The sequence below is a fragment of the Phascolarctos cinereus genome, unplaced genomic scaffold (genome assembly GCF_003287225.1).
Source record: "Phascolarctos cinereus isolate Bilbo 61053 unplaced genomic scaffold, phaCin_HiC Scaffold_9;HRSCAF=440, whole genome shotgun sequence".
NCBI classification, from domain to species: Eukaryota; Metazoa; Chordata; class Mammalia; order Diprotodontia; family Phascolarctidae; genus Phascolarctos; species Phascolarctos cinereus.
In genome coordinates, this window is record NW_027556402.1 from 248,953,166 (window position 1) to 248,981,081 (window position 27,916).

The following is a 27,916-nucleotide window of genomic DNA, read 5'->3' on the forward strand; positions in this document are numbered from 1 at the left end:
CTAGGATGAAATACCAACTTCTCGGTCATACATTTAAAGCCCTGCACAATCTGACTCTAGTTTACCTTTCTAGGCTCACTGCATTTTACTCCCCTTGACAGAACTTCCATTCCAGCCAAACGGACCTGCTGATTGTTCCTCAAACTCAGCATTGAACCTCCAACCTCCCTGCCTTTGTCCAGGCTTGCCTTTCTATTTGGAAAGCATTCCATTCTCAGCTCTGCCTCTTGGAATTCCTAGCTTCCATCAGGCTTAGCTCAGGCACGTGCTTCCACCTCCAGCAAGCCTATCCTGCGCCCCTAGGGGTTAGGGCTCTGTCCCTCCTCAAACTACCTTCCATTCACTTACCTAGGTTCCATGATGAATCCTCCAGTTGAACATGAGCTCCTTACAGATGAGGACCAATTGCCTGCTTTGCCCTTATATGCCCCAGCACCTGGCTCAGGGCCTCAGACCTAGTAGGTGCTTCTTGAATTGAATGACTTGCTTACTGGACTCATGTTGAAGGAAGAAACAAAGATTAAGACAAAGTCCCTTCATGAAGCTTAACTTAGCCTAGTTAGTCTAGTTCACCTGTGGCCTCAAAGCCGCATGTGGCCCTCTAGGTCCTCAAGTGCTGCCCTTTGGCTGAATCCAAACTTCACAGAACAAATCCCCTTAATAAAAGCATTTGTTCTGGAAAACTTGGGCTCAGTTAAAAGGCCACACCCAAGGCCCCAGAGGGCCACATATGTCCTCGAGGCTGCAAATCATTTGACCTGGAACTCAGCCTTGGAGTTTGGGCCCCTACCTAGTAGAGTGACCCAGTTGCCCGATAACCAATGGATCCTCTTGCTTCTACAACTAGATTCTACCCACCAGACCATTCTTCAAGTTGAGTAGACCTTTGTCAGCCCCAACCCACCATCCTAAAACATAAAGAAATGCTTCCCAGACAAGCTTGCAGGCACTGGTGTTCACACATTTTTTTTTTATTTTTTGTGCAAAAACATTTTTTAAAAAATAAGCCATGATCTTGTCTGTCCCATGGCAGATAATATCCTCAGCTTAGGGAAAATGCCTTTCTAGGTACATCCTTACCCCCTCCTTCACAGCTTGTAAGAAGGCTCAGTAGTAACTCATGCAGAGGAAGGGGTAGGGAAGACAGTAAATTGCATTACTATGAATCTCTGAGCTGGAAGAAAGGGGAATAAAAGAAGCATAGAACATCACACTTGTTTTTCCTGGTGTCGCCACTGCCTAGACAAGAGGAAGGGCTGGACAAAAGAGAGGAGAGTGAACAGTATCAGCCCGATGTTTACCTGTGAGAGAAGAGAGGGCATAATGAACGTCGTTGCAGGACCACCTCAGCCAAAGCAATCACCAGGGCGAAGTAACAAGGGCTTTACCATGAGCACCAAGATTTGGAGGGCACTAACAGCATTTGTGCTCTAGCGGGTAGGAACAACTGAGCATCTGATTGGTTAAAACAGGAAACTCTGAGGGCATATTTCCTCCCCACTCCAAGTGAGTTCTCTTCTCTCACCTTACCCTAATCCCTCTTTCACAGCCAGCCTGTGTGACCCAGGCTGTCTCTCTTCCTTCCCTGTAGGACCTTGTGTTCTGAAATCTCCCCACTCCAATCTGAATCTATCTTTGAAGTTGATCTGAGGGCTACTTTCCTCTGATACAGTGTGTGTGCTACTACCTCCAAGTGGTAGGGATTCTAGTTATGGCTGTGTCTTAGCTCACCTATATCTATCATTCCATATTTTGGGTTCCTTGCTCATTACAAAATGTTAAGGGCTAAAAGGGAATGTGGATAGCAACTGGTCAATAAGCTTAGAGGGCTAGAAAGGACCACCTCGATCATATAATCCAGCCTCCTTACTGGACAGGGGAGGAAACTGAGACCCGTGATGATGAACTGACTTACTAAAGGTCATACAGGTATTAAACATGAGAGGTGGGATTCAAATCTAAGACCTCGGACTCCAGAACCAGCCTCCACAATCCCAGCTAGTCCAATCCCTCCATTTCCCATGTACAGAGAGGAAGCAACTCACTCAAAGTTACACAGCTGGTTGTTAAAGCATGAAATGTCAACAGATCTTCTGACTCCCAGAGAGGCTTACTAAGCATCAGCATTCTTAGGGAGGCATCTAAATGAGACTCCAGGGACGTGTGAACTTCTACAAAGCACTTTTGAGAAATGAAGGCAGCATAGAATGGAAAGAACACTGGTTGCATATCCTGGCTTTGCCCTTTGTGACCTTAAAGGAATTATTTACCTGAGGCCTAGATAGTTTCTCTCACCTATAAAAAGAAAGGCTTGGGCCAGATGACCTCGGAAGGCTGCTGACAGTTTGGATTCTGTAATCTCATTTCAGCCTCAGGAGAGACCAGCAAGGCAGGCAAGCCTCTCTTAGTTAGAGAATTCTGTCATGGGACAGATGAGGAAACAGAGGACCATACTGGTTCCGGCATCATGGGCATAATATCATTAGCTGATTAATGGCAGAGAGAGGCCTTAATCTGGATTTTCTGCCTCTCACTCTTTGGCTATTGCCAGATAAAGCACATGGTAAGAAGTTTGTCTCAGTGCAAGTCCTCTGGTTTTACCAGATGGATCATATTTTGTTTATAAGATGGACTTAAATAAAAAGTTTCTAGTTCCCCACCCACCCAGGGTTGAGTTTATAAGCCTTCTTGTGTCCTGGGAACATGGACATAAACCTAGAAGGGACATTAGAGGTCATAGAATCTAAACATCTCATTTTACAATAGAGGAAACTGAGGCACTGAGAGCTTAAGTGACTTGCCCAAAATCACACAGGTTATAAGGGGTGAAAATAGGATTTAAACTCAGGTCCTGAGTCTAAACCCAGCAAGCATTCTGCTACACAGAGCTACCTTTTTGACTTCCTTTGCTAATCCAGGAAGCCCCCAGCCACAGTCCCTCATGGGGAACTCCTGAAAAGCCCCTTGCACTACAGACAATAAGCACAAAATCAGTTTTTTTCTCCCATCTTCCCCCTCCTCTCATTTATTGGGCATCCTCTTCCCAGGCGCCAGGCCTTCTCATGTAGGGTGAGGGAGGGGTAGCCACAGGCATGGTACTTACATAAGTAGGGTCCCCCTGGAGTGGCCCCTTGATGAAGATGAAGATGGGAAACTGCAGAAGTGAGATCAGTGCTGACAACATCATGGCTGTCCCATAGATCTTCCCAAAGTGTTGGGAAGGAAAGCTGTGGAGAAACATGGATGTGCCCAGTGAATCATCCTGCCCCTCCCACTCTAGGGGCTTCCCAGTAACTCAGGCTTTGCCTATGTTCCTTACTGCCCTGTTCTCCTGGTCTTTTTCCTCCAGGCTCAGAATCCCAGGATTGTAGAAATGGAAGGGACCGATGAAATTGCCATGTTCAATCTGCTTATTTTACAAAACAAAAAAACAAAACTGAGGCCCAGAGAGACAGTGGGCCATACAGTATAAGTAATTGAATCAAGACTTGAACGCTGGTCCTCTGGTGCCAGGGTTCCCTTGCTGATCCACTAAAGTAGCTCCAATGCCAGGGTGGGTAATTTTCTCAGAGCAGATTCCATCTCTATCAATGTACAATATAGCTTATCCATATGCGACTGTAGGGTCTTTGAATTATCATGCCTCCCCACCCAAAAAAAAATTTTTTTAAGTTAATTCCTTCCCTTATAAGAAGTTTTTAAAAGATGAAGTGGAAAAAAAATGTCCATTAGCCAACCTTCTGAAGATGACTAACCTTCAGTAATAAAAGGTGCCAGTGACATTATCAACATCTTCTCACTACCAAGTACACTACCCATTCTATTGACTGAAATTCCCTATAACCCTATGAGGCAAGTGGGCCAGGATGATCTTCATTTTAGAAGGAAACTGGAGGTCAGGGAAGTCAAGAGATTTTTCCAAGGAAATCACTTAGTGAATGGCAGAGCCAGAACAAATACCAGGTCTGGCCTCCCTAGCATTCCTTTCCTTTTACCTTATGGCCCCTGTCCTCTGTCTCCAGATCTTATCATCTCACCATCTTCCCAGCTCCAGCTGTCCATTTCCAGTGACCTCCAGCCTCCTGCACTTACTTCCCTCCAGAGAACTCAGAGCAGCCAAATAGGATCTCTTCTCTTTATCACTCCTATCAAGTAAGTATCTCACTTCTGGCTTGATGACCCGCAGGGAGGGAGAACTCACAACCTCAAAGGCTCATTTTTCCTGATCTCGAGTCAAATTCACCTCTTTGCAACTTCAATCATTGCTCCTGGTTCTGCCCTCTGTGGCCAAGCAGACCAGGTTGGAGTCCCCTTTCACATGACAGATACTTTAAGAATGCTTACTTAGATAGATACTCGAAGTACTTTAAGAACTAATCTTCTCTTCTTTAGGCTAACCATCCTGGTTCTTTCAAACCATTGTCCCATGGCAGGACCTCAAGATCCTTTATCATCTATGTTGCCCTCAAGCTGACTAACATCAGTCCCAAAATGTGGCACCAAGAACTGAACCCCAGATGTCTAACCAGAACAGAATAATATCCAATGGCCGTCTTCCTGGTCTCGAGCCTTATATCTCCCTGGGATTCGTTGTACCTTTCTTGATAGTTATATCAAGCCAGCAATTCTCCAGCTTAAAGTGCACTTAAGCCCCCAAATCTTAATCAGAAAAACTGCTGTAGGCACAATTACCTTCAGGTTATTCTTAAAGCTCAAATGTTTTTTTTTTCAACTCAAGTGAAAAGCTTTTCATTGACCTCTATTGTTTCATCTTGGTGGGGTAAGAAGCATACTTGAGAAAGAGCTGGCTTTGAAGCCAGGAAGATCCAGGTTCAAGTCTCTATACACACATATATTTACACATGTATATGTGTCTTATAGGTATATGTGCACACACACATATGCATATGTGTGTGTGTATATATTACATATGATATATAGATATATATGCTATTTTATCCTGAGCAATTAATTCACTTAACCTTAGTACCCCTAGCCAATTCTCTAGGACTAAGTTGTGGAGGTGCCAACCTGCACTGGTAGCACTTCACGTGGGAGCTTGTCATAACAAAATCACAGGTCTAATCTACTCCCATAAGTTTTAGCTTATCGGATGCAGCCCAACATTCTATCTTGTCAAGCTTTTCCTGCAAACTCAATAAAGACACAAGCTCTCTCAAAGCAGGCTCATTTTCACTCGTTTGTGTGTGCCCAGTGTCTATTGTTGTTGAAGAGGACCAGTGACATCAGGAAGTGATGTCTTGACTTGCACACGGATTGGATGTGAGGCAGAATTTCACAAAGTCACCAGCCTCACTCTCTCTTCCAGAGTCATCAAAGTCCAGTGGCAGGAGAAAAGTCAAGAGAACTGGTGATCCAGGGGATGCAGTGGATGAGCTTGGTGTCTTTGGTGTGTAACCAAGCTCTAAGTGCTCCACAGAGCCAGCTTCGTGACCACTGGAACAAATGATTCTCATCCGCCCATTCCCCCAGGGGAAGTCTTTACGTGCTCGGGAGTAGACAATCCTAACTCACCGATGGCTTTGAGGCCTATTGGTTACCATCCATCTGGTTTAGCCCCTCTGCCGAGACAGTTTTAGTGGAGTGTGGCTGTTGTGCATTCTACAGCTTCTTGGAGCCACAGGCGAGAGCCAAGTGACGCCAGAGGTAGGTGAGCAGCCCTGAGGAGCTCAGCAAACCCTCACACTAGAAGTTCTAGTCCTCTCTGCACACCCTAGACACCCTAGCACATAGTAAATACTTAAATGCTTGCCAAGCAATGGACTTATTCAAGTCATTAATAACAACATCAAGCAGCAGAGAAGTGAGCATAGATTCTTAGGGCACTCCACTGAAGATCTCTATCTAAAATTAACACTGCAACTGTTATTGACTACTCCTTGGTTGTCCACATTCATCCAGTTCCAAAGCCAATCATTAATCATCTAACTCCCTCCTCTCTTCTTTATCTTTTGTCCATCTTTTGGGCTGATTTCATAGGGGCTAGAATGGATATCTCCCCCTTTGCCCTAGAACACACACACACACATGTATACACTTCCCTCCTCCTTGCCTTAGCCCCACTTACGCCAGAGTGATGAAGGCAGCATTCCCTCCATACAGGAAAGACCGACTGATAACTTGCAGGATGAAGGTGAAATACTGGAGTTTAAGAATGGGAATAGTGGCACAGATGGAGAAACTGAGGCACAACAAGGATGTCACAGTCAAGGATGGGAAGGTAGAGTGAAGGTCTGCCATAGACTCTGGAAAACCTGGTCCGGGAAGAGATCCTAGCATAAGTCAGAGTGAAGGTAGAGGCAGGGGCACAAGGTGGAAGGTGGAAGGGCTCAGGAGAAAGGGAAAAAGTGGGGTAGGGAGGAACCTTGAGGGGAAGAGCAAGATCTGGAGAGTAGAGGTCAGGGGCAACAGCCTTTGTACTGCCAATGGTGCATTTAAGCAAGTAAAACAACATTCTTTAAGCAAGTAAATCAAGAAACTAACCAAATTGTTAGTTTCTTTCCCCACTCCCCAGGCTATCTCTTCCCCCAGGTTGGCCTCTTCTCTTTCCCATTTCCTGCATCATGGTGTCCTGCCAATGGGCTAACTCTGTCACTAGCATGAAGCAGATTTTGGTCCTCTCCACCCATGTAACTTTATATCCTGAAATCAGAAGTCATTCATCTCTTAGGTCTCTTTCTTCCCAACCCTACTGTCCCACTGAATGTGTATTACAATTTATCAAAGACACTAAAATTACTAATTTTTGGCTCTAGGAAGGAGGGAAAGGAGGCAAAACAATGAAAAAGGTAGACAGAAGGAAACAAACTTGTAGAATGGGTTCCAGGGCCCTGGAGGGTCTCACCTTTTTTTCTTGCCTCTTGCTGGAATTTTTTCTTAATGCCATCCAACAGGAATCCATTCCAGGGGGCACACAGCACTCCAAAGAGCTGAGTGATGGCAAAGGCATTTGTATAGGTGCTGACTGTAATGGTTAAAGGGTTGTGGTAAAGAAAAAAGAATCAGATCTGAGTAGAGGAATGTCTAGTCTACCCCTACCTGCCCTTGTTCTACCACTCCAAACTCATTTTTTTCTTGGCCTTTCTTGGTATCCATGGTGCTTCAGCACAGTGTCTGGAACATAGTAAGCACTTAAGAAATGCTTAACAAAAGCCAGGCATAGTGTTACATGCCTGTAATCCCAGCTAGCAGGAAAGCTGAAAGCAAAGGATCTCCTGAGCTTGGGAGTTCGAAACTACAATGGATTACGCCGATCGGATACTAAACACACTAAGTCAATGTGGTGAGCCATTGGGGTGGGATGGGAGAAACCACCAGGTTGCCCAAAGAGGAGAACTAGCCCAAGTCCAAAATGGAGTAGGTCAAAGCTCCCATGCTGATGAGAGAGGGATTAGGCCCATGCACAGTCCCCTGTATTTCCAGTCTGGGTGAGAAAGGAAGGCTCAGTCCTTTTTAAAAATTTAACAAGTGCCTGCTATTGCTGATGGTGATGATAAGGTCAGCTATTCCAATGCTGTGCAGGCAAAGCAAATAGGCCCAGAGAAGGTGAATGACTTGTCCAAAATGACCAGTGAGTCAGTGGCAGAGGCAGGGCTAAAAATCCAGGGCCTTCTTCCCGTCGGCTAGCGTTCCTTGCAGATCTCTAGTAAGGACATTCTGCCCCAAGCGGGCTGACCTCACATAATGGAAAGATGCTGGCTGTGCCAAGAGATACAGCTTCCAATTCCAGCCACTAAGGGATCAGGAACAAGTCATCCAACCTCACTGAAAGGCAGTGCAGTGTAGTAGATAAAGCAATGGCCTTGGAAGTCAGAAAACCTGGATTCAAATCCCACTTCAGGCACTCACTAGTTGTGTGAGCCTCTCAGCAATGAATTTCTTCCCTCAATCTGTACAAAATGAGGGCATTGGGCTCAACGATTTCCCATCTATTCCCACTCTAAGTCTGTGACCCTATGGTCCATGGACCTTTTTTGTCATTAGCAAATCAAGGATAATCCTTGTAGTGCCTACTTCCTATGATCTTTTCAAGGAAAGTACTTTGGAAACCTTAGTGATCTAAAGAAATAAGATTTCCATTGGATTCCACTTCCCTTGCTGGCATCAGAGCTTGGACCAATGAGATCTCCCCATCACACACACACTAGGCCCAAAAGCCCCTCCTCTGCCCTCCAGGAAAGTACCTAGATGCTGGTTTCCACGGGCCAGACTGTTCAGCATGGGGTTGAGGGTCCCAATGAAGAGGTAGTGCCATAGTTGCATCGAAGACAACCAGACCAAGTGCCAAAAGAATCTCCAAGAGAGCACACAGCCCCGGAAAGAGCGAGGATCACTCTTGTCAGTCCTGGCTGTCTCTGATGAGGAAAAAAGAACCCTGACATGGTTGGGGAGAGGGGAGGAGAAGGAAAGACTACAAGGAACAGAGAAGATGGAAATCTGGAGAGGTTATGGCCAGAGACTGAGCAACAGGGGAACCTGTAATGACAGGCAACTAGGTACGGCAGTGAACAGAGCACTGGACTTGCATTCAGGAAGACTATAGTTCAAATCCTGCATCAGATACTCCAGTTGAATGACCCTGGTCAAATCATCTAATCTCCCCCTGCCTCAGTTTCCTCTTCTGTAAAATGGGGATAATAATAGCACCTGCTTCACAGGATTTCTGTGAGAATCAAATGAGATAACCTATGTAAAAAACCTTGCACACTTTAAAATTCTATGCAAATGTTAGCTATTACTATTACCTATAATCCACAGGTAGGCCCCAATAGGGCATGGGGTGGTATAGCAGATAGACCACTGAACTTGGAGTCAAGAAGTTATCTCAGACTCTTACTAGCTGGTGTGACCCTGGACAAGTCATTGAGCCTCTCTGTGCCTCAGTTTCCCCTGCTATAAAGGAGGGGGTTAGAATAGATGGCTCCTAAGACCCCTTCCAGCTCTAAATCTATGATCCTCTATCCACCCACCCAGCCATTCCTCACATTACTTTACCCTGTGCTCATCCTTTGCGTCCAAATGAACGAGAAGCTATTCATCATTGTGAATCCTATGAGTTGGAATGGCCCTCAGAGGCCAGGTAGTTCAACCCCAAGCGCTCTTGGTACCACTTAAAGACTCACAATCAGGCGCTCAGTCACTCCATACAGTGACAATGCCAGGCCATTTTGGAGTGGCTGGCATTGTTAGGAAGATTCTCATTACAATGAGTCTAAATCATTCTTTATGAAACTTCCACTTCTTCATTGTTCTTAATACTTCCCTCTGGGGTCAAACAGAATGAGCCTCCTTCATCTTTTAAAAGACAGCCCTGCAAATATTTGAAGGCAGCCATTATATTCCCCCTGCCTCTTCCTAGCTCACTTCCTGCACATTAAACATGCCTAGTTTCTTAATCTGATCTTCCTATCATCGCACTATTCTAGTACTCTACCATGAATGGGCTTCACCTTGGCAATATCTATCCTAAAATATGGCTTCCAAAGCCAAACAGGGTCCCACTGAGGGGTCCCTCTGCCTGTAAAACTTTCCCCACTTGAATATCTCTTCGTTAAAAAATATTACCTCCTCCACGAGTTTCTCTGATGCTCCCATCCAGAAGTGGCCTTTCTTTTGGAATTCCCATAGTCCTTCATTTATTACTCTCATGGCACTTAGTATTGTCTTGTTGAGTCATTTTCAGTCATGTCTGACCCTTTGTGACCCCATTTGGAATATTCTTGGCAAAGATACTGGAGTAGTTTGTCATTCCCTTCTCCAGCTCATTCTACAGATGAGGAAACTGAGGCAGACAGGATTGCGTGACTTGCCCAGGGTCACAGTAAGTGTCTGAGGCTAGATTTGAACTCAGGAAGACGAGTCTTTGTAACTCCGGGACCAGTGCTCTGTGCTCTACCTAGCAGCATCCTGGTGCTTAGTGAATCCTGTCTTTTGTTTGCCATTCATCCTCCTAAACTCCTGAAGTACGAAAATTTGTCTTAATCTTGCCTGCCCCCAGGGCCTGGCTTGAGAGGCTTCCCATAATGAGTGCTCAAAAGGGGCTATAAGGGAGTATTCCAAAAGTATTTGACTTGGAATCATGAGACCTGGGTTCAGACTCTTCTCTAACATTTATAAACTGGGTGATCATGGAGAAGTCCTTTAACCTTCTCTGAACCCATTTCCCTCATCTTTAAAATTGTTTTTAAAAAAATATGCCAACCACCTGCCTCACGGATTGCTGTAAGGAAAGCATTATGTTAGCCTAAAAGTGCTAGAGAAATGGTTTTTCTCTTGTTTGGTCCAAGACCTCTAATCGCCATCATGGAGAACTCCCGGGATGGACAGCCTCTCTAAGGCAGACAGAAGGCAACTCCTTTACTGTTTAAGGGTCTAATACTAGCTGGCTCACACTGACATAGTGCTTTAAGATTTGCCAAATGCTTCCCATATTATCTCCTTTGACCTTCACCATACCTTGAGTTTGCTATTACTACCGCTGAGGAACATAAAGTTAATACTGTCTGAGGCAGGATTCAAACCCAGGTCTTCCCAAGGTCAAGCTCTCTGTCCTAAAAATCAACTAACCTCGTAATCTGATAATGTTTAAAAACCTAGAAAATTGCCTGGGGACACCGAGAGGTTAAGTGATTTCCCTGTATAGCAGGGTGGAATAAATAGTCCTGGATCTAGGTTCAAATCCAGCCTCTGCTCCTTACAGACCACATGACCAAAGGCAAATCACATAGCTTTTAAGCCTCATTTGCCTCACATGTAAAATGGGAATAATAAGAGCGGTAGCAACTATTTCACATGGTACTATGCAGCATTAGATGATATACACATAAATTTAAATAAATGTATATCTATTAGGTGTCATATGCATATATATAAAGCAATTTGAAAACCTCAAGATGTAATATAGGGAGTCCTAAAAAGTCTGAATCTTCAAGCTCTCAGCTTTAAGCTTTAAAGCTTAAAACTACTGATTTTTAGACACACTGTATAAATGTTAACTAATAATAATAATCATAATGCATTATGCAGGATTTGAACCTACATCTTCCTTACTTTAAGGTCAGCCTCCTCTACTAGACTATGCTGTAATTATTAATCGTAAGTATTTGTTGAATAGATGAGTAGGATCAAGAGGAAGAAAAATATAGACTAGATGGGGGGGAGGGAAATCAGGGATTATCAACTTTGCATTAGTGTCAATAGACATTGGATGACAACTTCTTCTTTGTGGAAGTAGGGAACTAAAAGTGTGAAACACTTCATACTCTCAGACTCCGCTGATGTACTGAGTAGTTTTGCTGAGTTGCCTCCCCCTCCCCACTGCTCCCTTCTTTCATTCTTTGTTAAGGAACAGAGGGGAGGGGAGAGAGAGAGAGAGAGAGAGAGAGAGAGAGAGAGAGAGAGAGAGAGAGAGAGAGAGAGAGAGATATCTGAAAATGAAAGTTATTCAAAAACAGATGGCAAGAAAAAGATTTAAAAAGTAGTGTTGGAGGGGCTAGAGAAAGGGGTCTCAATGAGACATGGACTTCTGAGAAGGGCAATGAAATCTGCATTGACCCTGAGGATGACCAGGTTAAAGGGAAAGGCAGAGACGGAGTGAAAGCAGATGATAGAAAGAGGGGCTTGGAGGCTTACCTTGCTGAACATCTGGGGAGGGGGCATTGGCTTCCTGACTTAATTCCACTTTTTCCTTCCTGACTTCTTCATCTTTTGTTTCTTGGGATCTATCAGCTCCCCTTGAACAGTCAATGCTGAGGAAAGAGGTGGCCCTACCCAGTCCCCAGAGCACAGTTAAGTTTTCTTCAACATGTCTCAAACACCCACAAATGTGCCAGGTACTCTACTGGACACTGGGGGTAGGAACACAACAAATAGTCCCTGCCTTGAAGTAGATAACATTCCATTGGGGTTGGGGGAGCCCACAGGCAACCCTAAAAGAAATCCTGTGTTCCGAGGTGGGGGGGGCAGGGTATGGGATTCTAGCCAGGATAACATGCTATAATGTGAGATAGCTTTGTTTCTCATTTCCCATCCCCCACCCCTCCACCACCTGTCCCGACCTAGTCTCAGTGCCTTGGGGTAGTAATGTTGGCCTCAACCTCTGTCCTTTCCCCCATCAGAACCCAAGAGGTGACTCTGCCTAGAGTAAAGGCTATTCCTTACCCATAGCTGTAGTTGGATGGCAATGGAAAGGGTATGTGCCCCCTAGGCATGAGGAAGAAAGTACGGATGAGATGCCAGATGCTAAAGGTGCAGAGGATGAAGAAGGAGATTTGGAGTGTCAGGCCCCGCTCATAGAGAAGCTATAGAAAGAAGAGCAGTAGGTCAACAAAGCTGTAGGACTCTAACACAGAGGCTCATTCAACCTGATGTCTTGGGGATGGCTGCCTTGAGGACATCCATTGTATGAGCCAGAGCCAGCTTCATGATCTAATATCCATCTCCTCAGGATTGAGGGAAAGGTCTTGGCAGAGCCCTTTGGAACCCAATAATCTCTTCCTTACCTTACACTCACACACACTCACACTCACACACACTCACACACACACACACACACACACACACATATCTGCCATGGTGCCTGAAATTCCACCATTAGTTTTATCTCTCTGGGCTTTAAAAGAGACACTTTAAGAGTCTCTTATAATTAGATCACTGGGTGGAAGGAATCTTAGAATGGACTAGATTCAGAGACCTGAAGCTGGAGGGCACCCATCTAGTCCAACCCTCTCATTTTACAGATGAGGAAACTGAGGCCAAAAAGGTTAAATGGATAGAGCACCGGCCCTGGATTCAGGAGGACCTGAGTTCAAATCTGGCCTCAGACACATAACACTAGCTGTGTGACCCTGGGGCAAGTCACTTAACCCCACTGCCCAACCAAAAAAAGGAAAAGATCACACAGTTTGCAAGATGAAAGAGACCTTGGAACAGACTATTAAGAACTGAAAGAAATCTTGGAAAAATAAAATGTCAGAACAGGAAGGCCCATGGAACATAGAATGCTTGTGTTGGAAGGGACCTTGGAAATCATTTCAGTTCCATCTCTTCAATTCACTAATGAGGAAACTGAGAATAGAGAAGTGAGATGATTTATCCAAGGTCATATAGCTAGGTAATTAATGGGAAAACTGAAACTAGATTCTAGGCATCCTGCCCAAGTCCTAGTTCTTTATGTTTGACTTTCTCTGTGACCCTGCTACCATGGCGGTGGGCAAATGGTCACACCTTAAGCTAGAGCACCATTTTAAACAGGTATGCAAGAATTCTGAAAAGGGTGAGTGTTTCACTTGGAGCCGGGATGAACAGAGTTCAAGTACTGCCTCAAAAACATATTAGCTAGGTGACCCCTGGGCACATCACTTAACCTTCCTTGGTTTCAATTTCTTCGTCTGTCAAAGAAGAGGATTGGACTCAATTGTCTCTAACATATCATCCGACTCTATGATCCTTTGACTTCAGTTGGGCTGAGAGCTGGGTCTGGTCCTGAAGAAGTCAGCACATTTCTGAGTCCTAAGAGCTTTACCTACAGAGCTCAGTCAGCATTGTTAACAGATGCCAAGGGGCAAAGGTGACAAGAGAAGGAAAATAAGAGAACCATGGCCAGCCAAACCAGGCTTTTTACTGTTCTTCACGGGCAAAATGTCCATGTTCTGTTGCTGAGCATTTACAGTGGCTATCCCCATTGACCACCTTCCCTCCCTACTCAACACATACAAACACACCTGAAATATGCTCTCTCCTCCACTCTGTCTCTTGGATTCTCTATCATCCTTCAAAACCCAGCTCAAACACCTTCTACATGAAGTCTTTCCCAATTCCTTCAAGATGCTAATGCCCTACCTCCCCAAATGACCTGGTGTTCATGTTGAGATATAGCTAGATAGATATACATGCACACACATATGTGTATGTGTGTGTACATGTATACATATACATATATAGGGGCAGCTAGGTAGATGTTCAAATCTAGCCTCAGGCACTTCCTAGCTGTGTGACCTTGGGCAAGTCACTTCATCCTATTTGTCTTAGTTCCTCGTCTGTAAAAGGACCTAGAGAAGAAAGTAGCAAACCACTCCAGCATCTTTGCCAAGAAAACCCCAATGTGATCACAAAGACTTGGACATGACTTAAAGACAGCCAAACAACAACATACATCTTTACATATGTATATATGTAAACCTACACACACACACACACACACACACACACACACACACATTCTATATAATGTTGTCTTCCTCAGGTAAGAAGAATGTAGGATGGCCCGTGACTTCTCAGGCTCAGGAGCACCATGGGACTAGATTGTGTGCATGTCTGTCTGGAGTTTCCTAGGAGCCCTCCTCATATCTGTGAGGACCGCACAGCAATGTCAGGGCAACACAGGCTGATGACTTGGAAGACAGCAGCCATGTGGAGTTAAATCTCAATGTGGGATAGCAGATGGACCGCTAGCCCTTAAGTCAAAGGGTTGGATCTGGATTCAAATTCCACATCTGACAGCAAGTCTCTTAGCTTTCCCAGGCCTCAGTTTCCTTATCTGTCAAACAGAGGTTGAAGCAGCTAGCTTCTAAAGTCCCTTCCAGTTCTGTGACCATATAGTCCCTTATATTCTGTCCCTGGTCAACCTCAATGACTTCTAACCTATGCACTCAGTCTGAGTGATTGCTTCAGAACCTACATTAACTTCAATGAGCTCATTTTGTCTGTGAATCCAATCCAGCATTTATTAAGTGCTTACTGTGTGTACAAGGCATTATGTCAGGTTCTAGGGATATAGAGAAAAAATGGTTCCTATCCATAAGAAGCTTATATTCTATGGGGTGGGGGTAGGACATACAGCAGGTATACAGATAAATATATACATGACTGGGGGAAGAGGAAGGTAAAAAATAAGAGGAGCAGGGAGGGCTTCCTAAAGAAGAAAGTCCATGAGCTAAGCCTTAACACATCCCATGCAAAGGCACAGAGGAGGGAGATAAGGACCCAAACAGGCCATGTTGGCTGGGAGAGTAGGTGATTAATGTGCAAGGTGCCTGGAAAGATAGATGGGCATGACACTAGCTATAGGGCCAAGGACTTCCTCCTGTCTTATTTCATCCTGGAGGTAATAGGTAGTCATGAAAGTTTCATGGGCAAGGAGGTGATATGGTCAAATCAAAAGATGGATGAAAGAAGAGAAGGAATGGAATCCAGGAATCAATTAGGAGGCTAAGAGAAGAAACGGGCATCACAAGGGAGGTTACAAAAATGACAAGTCTGACCAATAGCTCCATTCTATGGCAAATAAATAAATAAATAGATGAAGGAATGAATGAATAAGTAAATGAATAAATAAATTGATAAATAAAATAAAATAAAATAAAATAAACGAGGAAATGCCACAAGTCCCCGAAAGAAAGTGCCTGCCACTCTGGTCAGCCTCTCTCTGAAAGTGTTTCAAGGATAGGGTGGAGGGAGGGGAGAAGGGAGGAATAAAAGTACCTTAATGATGAGAAAGATGGCAGAGGAGGAGTCAAACGCCCCATTGTAGAGAGTGATTATGGTAGATCGATGTTTGCCAAACAAGTTCCCCACCTGGAGGATGGATAACCAACAAGCGATTAATATGGACCTACATACACAAAACATGTTCCTTGAACACAGTTCCTGACAGGAGGCCTAGGCAGGAATAGCTCTAACCCCTGTGGGTCACAGCTGTGGGAGCTCAGTTTGGGAAGTTGCTGCTTCTTCCTTTTTCCTTGTTCCTTCCCTCTCCTCCCTTACTTTCAGGGAAAAGAGCAGCGGGGTGAGGGCACACCTGCAAATTGGTAAGCAGAAACAAAATGCCTCCAACAGCGAGCATTGGGAAGGCCGCAAAGAGCATCGGTGCTGTGCCTGGAAAGAACAGACAGAGGTCACAGGAGCTTCCAGCTCAGTTCATTTCTGCTGCCCTCTCCTTTACCTGAGGGAACAGCAAACCCACAGACCCAGATTCAAATAGACCTTAGATCTAGAACTTCCCCAGTCTTCGAGCTACCCTATGCTACTGCACTTCCAGGAAACCCACCTCACTCCTTCCTTTCCTTGACCTCTAATAGGAGTTTTAGTCCTTGCCCCATAATTCCACAGTTAGCTAGTCTTGCACCCTTCTCTCTCTAACAACAATCAACAACAATCTGCTTCTCTCCCTGCCCTGAAGACTAAGGGTGACTTTTCCATATCCACCCCAGGCTAACCACCCCCAGGTGTTCTGCCCTGCTGACAGTCCTCCATTTAAGAAGTGTGGGGCTTCCCACACACTCTGGGATATTTTGAAGAAACCTCCCTGAAGAGGGAAAAAGAAGGACAAAGATACTCCTGCTTACTAGAGGCAGGTAGGCGAAACAGTAGAGAGCGCTGGGCCTGGAGTCTGAAAGAAGACAGGCTCAGACACTTACTAGCTTTGGGACCTTGGGCAAGTTGCTTAATCACTGTCTTCCTCAGTTTCCACAACTGTATGATTTTGGGTGGTTTTTCGTGAGGCAATTGGGGTTAAGTGACTTGCCCAGGATCACACAGCTAGTAAGGGTCCAGTGTCTGAGGCCACATTTGAACTCAGGTCCTCCTGACTCCAGGGCTGGTGCTTTATCCATTGCACCACCTAGCTGCCTTCCATAACTGTAAAAAGGGAATAATAATAATAATAATAATAGCATCTACATCCCAGTGTTGTAAGGATCAAATGAGACAACATTTGTAAAGAACTTAGCACAGTGTGTGGCACACAGTAGGTGCTTAAAAAGGCTTATTCCTTTGGTTGCGTGCCAAGCATCCTGCTCTCTTCTATTCTGTTGGTACTCACCTGCAGAGGAGACAGCTACAAGAAGCGTGGCCCCTGAATAGAGAAATCTGAAATACAGAATAGGAGAAGGGACTTGTCAAAAGAGAATGCTCCGGCCCCACCGTGAAAGAATGAAGTGACTGTATATTCCCTGCTTGGGGCCCGCTTTTTTGTTATTTGGGGTTGGGTTTTTTTTTCTTTTTGTTGTTCAGAAGATGGGCAAGAGAGATTCCTTTCTCTTCAGTTCCCTGGCTGTAGAAGATCTAGGTAATGTGAAAGCTGCCAGCCTGGGGGAAGGGAGGGAGGAAAGAAAAAAGGTTTAAAGAGTCAGCCCACCAAAAAGACTTGGGGCAATCAGGTAGAAATAAGGGAAATTTAAAATGAGGTGATTAAAGAGAATGGGAGGAAAGAGAAAGTGGATCAAGAGGTCTGGCTGTTTTTCCAGAGGGCCCTAAGTAGTTTACAATCTTGGGAATAGAACATACCATGAATGGATAGAAAGGGGGTTTCTTTCACACTAAAAACAAAGCAAAAAAAAAAAACCTAACAACAAGTAGTCGGAAGATCAGTCAGGGTGTTTCTAGGTAGTGGGGTTCAGTGGAAGAAGCCCTGATTTTTGACCCAAGGAATCTAGACTGGGGGGCAGTTAGCAGTGAATAGAGCACCGGCCCTGAAGTCAGGAGGACCTCAGTTCAAATTCGGCCTCAGACACATAACACACACTAGCAGTGTGACCCTGGGCAAGTCACTTAATCCCGATTGCCTAAAAATAAAAATAAAGAAAAAGAAAAAGAAATAAAAAGAAATCTAGGCTGGAGGCACAGCAATGAAATGTATGAGTTATGTGAGTCTGGGTAGGTCATTGAACTTCTGTGACTGGGTTCTTATGTAGGCAGTATCAGTTTTACTGTCTGCCTCACCAGTTCTTGGGAGGGAAGGACATTGTAAGCTTTAAGTCAATAAACAAATGTGAGCTCTTATGACTCCAAAGCACATTTCTCACCTCCCTGTAACAAGACCAGAAACACTCTAATAATCCCCACCAGGAAGAAGGCAAATGGGGTTATTCTGGTTGTCTTGATGGCAGATGTAGGTACAGCAAAGGGAGAGACTGGGAAACAGTGTAACAGATCATAGTAGATTAATTAGTGGAATGCATTATAATGTTACGTAAGAAATGACAAATATGAAGAATTTGGAGAAACTTGAAAGGGATTGTATGGACTGATGGAGAGCATAGTAACCAAAATCTGAAAGACAATTGACACCATGACCACCATATAAAGGAAGACTCCAGAGCTCTGTTCAACGCTAGGACTTCAGAGGATTGTTGGTGAATCCTCTGTGGAAAGAGGTATTGGACTATGGGTATAGGTCATACACTTTCAGAAATTAACACTGGCTGCTTTGCTTTGCTTTAACTGTATTCGTCAAAAGGGGAAGTCCCATTTGGGGACGGGAACAACATCCCTGGGACAAAACTACGTTTATTTTAGGACTTGGTTTGTCATGGGCTTGGTGTTTGTTTTGTTTTGTTTTTGAGACAGACAAAGACACCACAGTATTCTCTATTTTATGAAAAGTTAGAGATAGATTTGGACGTTACAGCAGAAAAAAACACTGGATTTAGCATCAGGAGACACTAGTCTGAAACCTAGCTCAGCCACTTATAGCTAAGCAACTCTAGGCAAATCTGTTCCCTTTTCTAGATATCAATTTGCATAAGGCTTTAAGGGTTACAATTTGGCAATGAGGAGAAAGTGCTATGTAGCTATCAGCTCCTCAGACCTCTCTTGCCTAGATCTCCTGCCATATATGGTAGCTCTCTAGCCAATTACTGATTTAAGGAGCCTGGGCCCCAGGAACTCACATAGCAATGAGACGTGCCACTGTGGTTCCAAGGCGGTCAAAGATGTAGCCCAAGGGGAATGTCATGAAGTTGTTTGAGAAGGAAGCCAGGGTAAAGATGAGGGAGAATTTTGAATCCTGAGTGCTGCATTCTAGAAAACAGAGAATAGGAATAGTCAATGTCACTTAAAGTAGGTGCTACTATATACAGAGCTGTAACTAGGCAGGGCTATTGAATGCTTCTCCAGAGTACCAAAATTTAGAGGGAATCAAAAACATTGGTATCCTTCAGCAAGTAAGAGAAAGAATGAGCTTTGACCTTAGGAAGTAACAATAATTAAGTTAAAACAGGATGCTCCCAGACAGCTTTGTTCCATTGAGGCCTTTCCATAGCTATCTCCCTCCACCCCAATATCTAAAGAGTCAAAACTTTTCTGATTCTTAGATACACCTTCCTCTCACACCCATGCTAAAGTATTACTACATCTCTCTCTTCTCCAACTCCAATTCTGAGAATTAGAAAGGACCTTAGGGATTATCTAACATGATCCACACAAGAATAGGAATCCCTTCTCCACCATCTCCTTCCTCTATGTTTGATTGTAGACCTCCAATGGAGTATTATCACCATAGCATTTATATAGTACCTTAAGTTTTGCAAAGCGCTGGGAGGTAGGATGACAGTTAACATTTCTTTATCAGTTTAAGGTCTGCAAAGCACTTTGTTTACATCACCTCAATGAAGCCTCAACAACCATCCCAAGAGGTAGATGCTATTATCCTCATTTTACAGATGAGGAAACTGAGACCCAGAGAGTTTAAGTGACTTTCCCCAGGTCACACACACAATAGTTAAGGCCAGGATTCAAATCCAGGTTCTCCAACTCCATTTAGCACTTTTCCTACTGCATAGCAGCTATCTCCTTTGGGACAGGTCACTGCCTTCTAAGGCAGCTTAACTCAATTTAGTGTGGTTGTTAGAAAAGTGTATCCTGGAGAGTGGGAGAGAATTTGGAACTCAAAATTGGAAAAAAAAAAAAAGTTAAAAATGTTAAAAAAAAAAAAAGATCTAAGCCAATTCTGAAGGACCTATGATGAAAAATGCTATCCACCTCCAGAGAAAGAACTAAGAATCTGAATGCGGATTGAAGCATATTGTTGTTGTTGTTGTTTTTACTTTATTCTTCTTGATTTTATTTTTTTGTTTGTGTTTTCTTTCACAACATGACTAATATGGAAATTTGTTTTGCATGACTGCTTATGTATAACTTTTATCAATTTACCTGCCTTTCAATGAAGGGAGGGGGCAGGGAAGGTGGGAGAGAATTTGGAACTCAAAATTGGAAAAAAAAAAAAGCTAAAAATGGTTTTTACCTGTAACTGGAAAAAATAAAATATTAAAATTTAACAAAATTTTCTCTTTGCATTTAGCAAAAAAACAAAAACAAAAAAGTTTGCCTCTGCACCCATTGTCACCTACATAGACCTGATCCCCCAACAAAAATAGATAAGAGCTTTCCAGAACTAGACTCTTAGTATCACCTTAAAACTAGACTGGAAGGAGGTTCAGGAAAGAGGGAGCTTTAGAAATATCACTTCCTCTTTTATTTGCGCTTCACATTTCCTGAGAATATCTTCATTAGAGCTTCCCACAGTAATGAGGGGGAAATATCATTTTTCCCATGCAATAGAAGCCATCTCTCTTCAGAGAGGTCAAGTGATTGGTTCAAAATCACAAAGCTATCATCTATAGCCAAATGGAATCCATGCCCTATTTTTAAGGCAAGGTGTCCACCAAAGCTGGCATTTGAATCAGTTCTTTAACAAATGTTTACTAAACATTTTATTTGTGCCAAGCCCTGTACTTAACAAAAACAAAACATTCCCTGACTTCAAGGGAATTCTACTCTATCAGAGCACTGCTTTTCTGTCTCCCTGGAGAATCGTGGACCTATCAAACTGCAGAACCATGAGATAGATGGTCACACTTCTTCCCACCCTCTACACTGCTCGCCTAAGATTCCAAACCCCCTGCACCAAGATGTTCCCCATAAAACATCATTCATCTGAGACATTCCCACTGACCCGTATGGACCCCGACCCCCATATCAGAGACTGCTCCTACCTGAATGCCTTGTGGTATTGCTTGTCTGATTAACCGGCTGCTCACAGAGATCCTCAAAGTAGTGATCACTTTTGAGAACGAACACCAGCGAGGTCCAGCCAAAGATCAGCCCAGAAAAGGCGATGCATTCCAGTAGCCCCGTCAGGACGGTGGCTACTCGAAGCGAGAGCTGAGGTCCTGCCATGAAGCTGAAACCGGGACACCATTGGCTTAGTGACAGTCAGCACCCAATGTTCTCCCTCAGCAGGGGCTTTCTCTTTGCTAACTGATTTCTGGAGTTCGCTCCAAATTCCCAAAGGAGGCGATGTCTCCGTTTCTGCTCCTTCTCAAAGCAGGACCTCCTCCTTATTTGGGCTGCCTTAGCTCTGGGAACCAACGTGCGGGGAAGACGGGATCTTTAGGGCTCTGGAGCTCATCTACTCCCTGAAAGGCAAGGCTCAGACCTGGCTTAACCTGACTGGAAACAGAGGATCGGAGGGAGGACAGTAAGAGCAAAAAAAAAAAAAAGCGAGCAGTGAACAAATAAATAAAAGAAACCAACAGCTAGTTCTTTTACAGGGAATGAATCCCCACTCAGTAGCTGTTAGAATTAGGTGTTAGCTAGAAACAGCAGTGGGAAGTATTGGGTTCATGGTTCTCTACTTCTTAGCTGTCATTTTCTTTCACCATCCTACTTAACCCAGTCGCTTCTCTCAGCTCCACATTTCACTCCTCCTACCAGAGGGTCTTAATTTTTTGTGTATGTCATGGACACTTTTGGCAATCTGGTGAAGCCTATGGAAACTTTCTCACAATAAAGTTTTTAAATGCATAAAATAAAATACATAGATTATAAAGGAAACCAATTCTATTGAAATAGTTATTTCCATATTCTTAAAAATAAATTCAGCTAGTTTTTACATGTAACTCGGGAGAGATAAAATACTAAATAAAAATTTAAAATAAATAAATAAATTCAGGGACCTCCGGTTAAGAACCCTTGCTCTGCATTGTTCATTCATTACCCAGGGTAATGGCTCCCTGGGTAATCCTTTGTTCAAGATGCATCTCCTAGCCCTACTTCCAGAAATCTCATTTCCATTTTCTTTACATTCATGCCTGTTCCCTCTGACCAGCAGAGGGAAGATCCAGAGAAACTAGGATTTTCCCAACCACAAACAAAAATAACACCCCTGAGTTACAATTCCCTTTTCTGTACAATAAAGAGATCAGATTCCGTGACTTTTTCATCTGGATATTCCAAGTCCTAAAAGTCCTTCCCAGCTCTGCCAAACTGGATTCTTGGGGCCACTTCTCAGCTCATACATTTTTGTGTTCTAGGGTCCCTCTCAGTTGTGATATTGTTTTACGTTCCCTTTTAGCACTCTTTCAGCCTTTTAGCATTTTAATTCTAAATGTCCGGCCCATATTTCCAAAAATTTGTCCTCCCTTTCCTCTTCTCACCCCACTCTCCAGGAAAAAGTTGAACAAACAAAACAACCTGAAACAAAATTCTGGAGATAGCTTTTCCACCCAACATACCTTTCTCTCTGAAGAGCTGAAAGCAACTACGTTTTCCTTCCCAACCCTTTCTTCAGAGTTCTTTTCAGATTCCCGCCTTTGCTTCCCAATCTCTCTAGCCCCTCCTTTTTCACAAATGTGTTAGTTCACAGCCAGGAAAGTACCCACTCCAACAAGGGGCTTACTTGTTCAGCATATCTGTCTCCCTGGCCCCAGGAAAGAAAAGGTCTCTTGCCCACAAACACCCAGCACACACGCTCGTGCAGACACGCAGACACATACACACACACACACACACACACACACACACACACAGAGAGAGAGAGAGAGAGAGAGAGAGAGAGAGCGAGCATACACATACTCTACCTATTTAGATATGCAGCCTTCACTTTCCGAGTCTAGATCCTTAGCCCAGGACTTTATCTTCATTCCCTCCTCTTCCAACACCTTCACAGCTTCACCATCGCCAACTGACAATCACTTTGTTGCCAGCACCTTTGCTTAGAGGAACTTCTGCACTGGAGCCTGCTCCCCAGCGTCCCCATTTCCTAACTTGTAACTGTTATTTTCAGGAAAGCCCCAGCTTGCTTCACTACCAGCTCCCTGGCCATTTTCTCATAAGCCTCACCATTTTCCACATTCTGATCTTTTCCCCCTCACCTCCATTTCTGGAACAATGAATCACAATCGAAATTGCTCTGCCATAATTCTTGCACTATGGGCAGCCAGGTGGCACAATGAATATAGCTCCAGTCCTGGAGTCAAGAAAACTCATCTTCCTGAATTCACATGTGGCTCAGGACACTTACTAGCTGTGTGACCCTGGGCAAGTCACTTAACCCTGTTTGCCTCAGTTGCCTCATCTGTAAAATGAGCTGGAGAAGAAAATCGGAAACCACTTTAGTATCTCTGCCAAGAAAACCCCAAATGGTGTCAAGGAGGACACGACTGAAACAACTGAACAAAGTTCTTGGATGTTGTATGTCAATCTGCTCCTCTGTGATCCTCCCCTCCCCCACACTTACCACCATTGTAGCCTTCCAGGCTGAAGTGCCCCTCAAAGCCACCACTCTATGTGGGTAGTCTCCCCTCTTAATATGTAGACTCTTTGGGAACAGAGACTGACTTGGTTTTTGTTATTTTTGTTATTCATAATCCCAGAAATGAGTACAGTGCTTAGTCTGCATAATAATTGCTTTTTCTATGTATTTAAAAGCTTTCTTTCATTTGTTTTCATTTATTATTCAGAGCTGTCTTTTCACCTACCAGACTGGCCTCTGACAGGTGAGTTTCTGTCTCATTTTGCCTGGAACCAGGTCTTTGTACCACTTCCCAGCTTATCTACACATCCATGCTTCTTGCACTCTGGCCATCTTCCTCCTCTCCCTTCCATCCTGACCCTGAACTCTGCCCCCAGGGATGCCTGGCTCTAATAGGTGACTTTTATCTTATCTTATCCCCCTCACCCACCCATCCAGGTCTCTACACTACTTCAATCTCCATGTCATTTTACTTTCTGCACCCTGCCAAACCCTTCCAGTATTCTTCAGAATGTAAATTCATTGAGGGAATGGACTGTGTTTCTAAATTATATTAGTGTCCCCAACTCTTAGCCCTGCCACATAGCTATCACTTAAGGAAGGAAACAAGCACTTATTAAGAGCCCTCTATGTGATAGGAACTGCGTTAAGTGCTTTACAAATATTATCTCATTTGATAAGTGCTATTATTACCCATATTTTGCTGTTGAACAAATGGAGGAAGCTAGAGATTAAATGACTTGCCCAAGGTTACACAGCTTGTGTCTGAGGCTTCTTTTGAACTCAGGTTTTCCTGACTCCTTGGGCTTGCCCAGTGTTACGTGCGCTGTGTCACCTAGCTGCTTCTAAGCAGACAAATGCTTTTTCCATCCATCCATGCACCAATCTATCTTCCCATCTCATTTATCTATACATCTAATCTATCTGCCTTCTCATGTTGCTATCAGTCTAAGACATGATGCTAATCTAGCTGTCAATCAGAAACCAAGATGAACTAATTGAACTTCAAAGTGGATCAAGCCCAAATAGATCATTTTACTTCAACAAAGTTTTCTATATTACCCTTGTATTATTTTCTGTATTACTCTTATTATTTCTATATTGCCCTTATAGGGTAATTTTAAGGATCAAAGGAAAATAATGCATTCAAAGCACTACGTAAATGATAAACTACTATTGTTATACTCTCTGCAATCAGTTAAGGTTATCTATGCCTCTGTAGAGTGGGCTCCTTCAAAGTTGGACTCACTTGTGTATTCTTTTTTTCTTTTTTGTGATTTTTGCTAGGCAGCGGGGTTAAGTGAGTTGCCCAGGGTCATACTGCTAGTAAGTACCACATTTCTGAGGTTGGATTTGAACTCAGGTCCTCCTGACTCCAAGGCCAGCACTCTATCTACTGTGCCACCTGGCTGCCCCTTCCCTTGTGTATTCTTAAGGTGAGAGCTGGGTTTGGGTATTACTATAGAGGTGACCTTGGGAAAGTACCTTAATCTCTCTAAACTCAGTTCCTTCATCTGCAAATTGAGGATAATACCTATGTCCGTCTGCCTATTGGAAATCTGAAACTGGATGTCCTATAGACATCTTCAACTCAACATGTCCAAAACTGAACTCATTATATTTAGTCCCCAAACCCTCCTCTCTCCTGAGCGTCCCTATTACTGTCAAGGGCATCACCATCCTTGTAATGACTCAGCTCTAGATCTAAATGTCATACTAGACTCCTCACTGTCTCCTGCCAGCCATATCATACCATTACCAAGCCCTGTCAATTCCACCTTCATAACATGTCTGGCATACACCTCTGACCCTGGCTCTCCACTGCCTGCATCAGCAGCTCCTCCCCACCTCACCCTTGACTATTGCAGCAGGGTGCTGGCTGGTCTGCCTGCCTCGTCTCTCCCCATCAGTTCATAGTCCTCTCAGCTGTCAAACTGATCTTCCTAGTGCAAGTCTAATGCTGTCATCCTCCTATTCAGTAAGTTCCAGTGGCTCCCTAGCACCTCTAGGACCAATAGAAAAGCCCCTATTTGGCATTCAAAGCCCTTTAGAACCTGCCCCCTTCCCCACCTTTTTGGTCTTCTTACACTTAACTCCCATTTACATGCTCTACCATCCAGTGACACTGACCTCCTTCTTGTTCCTTGAACAGGACACTATGCTTCCCAATGCTAGGCATTTCCAAACCTGGCTGTTCCCCATGTTCGGGGTGCTCTCCATTGTAATTCCTAGCTTCCCTGGTTTCCTTCAAATCTCAGCAGAAATCTCACCATCTTCCAGAACCTTTCCTAGTCCCCCTTAATATATAGTTGTCTGCATTGTTGTCTCTCCCCCGCCCCATTAGAATGTGAGCTCCCTGAGGGCAAGGACTCTTTTTGCCTTTTTTTTTTTTAATATCCCCAGGGCTTATCATAGTGACTGGCATATAATAAGCACATTATAATATTGAGTTGACTTAATTATTAACTAACCTTGCACCGAAGTTTGCTGTGTAGATCAAAATTCAGAAAACTATATGTAAAGTATTTTGCAAACCATAAAGTACTTATTATTCTTAAAGTACATGCCAGTTGTTTGATCATCACATTTATAAGCAGCAAGGTATCCAAGCGAGAGAAGGCAGCACCTCCTTGGTCATCATCTCCTCAGACCCTGAAGGAGGCAGCCCAGGACCCTGAGCCCAAGAGCCTTGGGAATATCAGTGCCTCCCAAACCTGCCACACCTGTTTACAGCCGGGCCCCTGAGGTCATTATGGAGGGAAAGAGATCATTGTAGAGATTGGCTGAATCTTCTTTATTACCATCAGCAGCAGCTGCTGACCATTGACTACCAACAGGCAGATATACACAGGGACCCTGGGAGTGGCAACAACCTCTAGGCCACCAGTCCTCACATTCACCACTCATGGAAGCAACGCCTGTGGAAAAGGGGCCAGCCACCCTTACCAATTGCCAACTAATTACCATACACACAAGGCAGCCAGGCCAGCCTAGCTGAAAAGTAAGGCACCCTGAAGGAGAGACCAGAGGCAGCGTGTGCCAGGCAAGTCAAATCATCACCACCACCTTGACCATCTTGCCCTCAGCCCAGGAACCTGAACCCAATAATGGTGCTTCCAGCCCAGTGCCCTCAACCATCACCCTAAGATGCAACCTTGTGGAGATGAAGCCTGCCAACTGCTCCTTTATGTGTTATGGCCACAGCCACTAAAGGCCCAGAAAAGAAAGTTCTTGCCATGAACACCCTTGGTGCTTTCAAATGGTTCAACATCAGAAATTGATAGGATCTTATTAGTGAAATGACATTGAAGAATCCAAGCAATATGGTGAAAGTGGACCAGGTCCTGAACCTAGAGCCTCAGAATGAGTTCAGATTCAAAGGTCTGCTCGTCAGTGTTGTCACCACCGACCTAAAGAAGACCTCTGAATGAAATGGATGTTAAAGTGAAAACCACCAAACTCTGCTGGCGTGTGTGAGACTCAACAGTGGAATTACTGACGTGAGGACATCAATTAATGTGTCAGTGATGTTGTGGGTTTTCACTTATGATCCTAATGAGAAAAAAAAATATGAGTTTATGGTTGAATCTGTTTGCTCCAACCAACACCTCAAATATGGGAGCAGTATGGAGGGAGGCAAACCTGGACCATTTTATGGATTCAAAACTTAGATGTGTCTTCGAATCTCTGGCAGAAAATAATAAAACATATAATGTAGAAATAAATATAACCACTTCCACGATGACAACAAAGACAATCATTTGTTAGGTCTAAATCTCTAGTTTATCTTTGGAATGCTACTGAAGCTAAGAAAGTAATGGAAAAATATAAAAGGCTACCAACAAATAGTAGTTCTGAGGTTATAGGGGGGAAAACAAATAATTTAAGGAGGAAAATGGGCTGCAGATAAGGAAAATATGGTAAAAACAACAAGCCTGGTTCTGCTGCAGCCACCATTGTGAAGGAGGAAGGGCTTAGCATGCTGTTCTGATCATTTTTTTCTTTATTGTCAGTGTAATTGTAAGGAAAATCTTATAGAAGTCACAGGCAAAAGCTGGCTATTTGACTGATGGAGCTGCCATAACATGCGATTTCAATTTATCCATAACAACGTTTAAAAAGAAATACTTATATGATATCTCACAGACCTTGCCTTGAAATTGCCCCTGCTGCCCCTGAACAAATGTTACAACATAATCTCCTAGAAAGTTTAAAATGTATGATGAGTAATCAGGGCAAAAAACTGATGCAAAAGAATGACCTTCCCTAAATGACCAGAAAAATCATGGTTAATACTCCAATGATAAGTTGTAAATATCATTTAAAAAACATTTTAGACCTTGGCACACATTGCTGGACTGGATTACCTCTTCTAAAAGGAGAAGTTGTTCTTTGATGGCTGGTGGGGCTCCCTCAGATAGCAGGAGCCAGAGATAAGCAAGGAGGGGCAGGAGTCTGTAAATCTAGCCATCAGAGCAACCGCACTGCTCAGAAACTTCTGAGTTTCTGTCTATGCCTTCAGTTCTGTACAAGTTACTTAGTTGTTCTGTTGTTGTTGTTGGAGGCAACGGACTGGAGGGCAGG

General features: G+C 43.9%; 1 protein-coding gene across 1 annotated transcript; it reads right to left on the reverse strand.

The window, feature by feature from the left end:
• Positions 1-354: 354 nt before the first annotated feature.
• On the reverse strand, positions 355-27,886 carry SLC43A3 (solute carrier family 43 member 3). Its single transcript, XM_020974388.2, has 13 exons — positions 27,700-27,886; positions 20,793-20,980; positions 18,690-18,819; positions 16,841-16,887; positions 15,818-15,894; positions 15,502-15,594; positions 12,181-12,320; positions 11,653-11,786; positions 8,205-8,375; positions 6,866-6,985; positions 6,089-6,275; positions 3,104-3,227; positions 355-1,301 (listed from the first exon to the last, which is right to left on the reverse strand). The coding sequence occupies exons 2-13, from the start codon at positions 20,974-20,976 to the stop codon at positions 1,209-1,211; spliced, it is 1,500 nt and encodes a 499-aa protein (XP_020830047.1). The 5' UTR covers positions 20,977-20,980; positions 27,700-27,886; the 3' UTR covers positions 355-1,208.
• Positions 27,887-27,916: the final 30 nt, after the last annotated feature.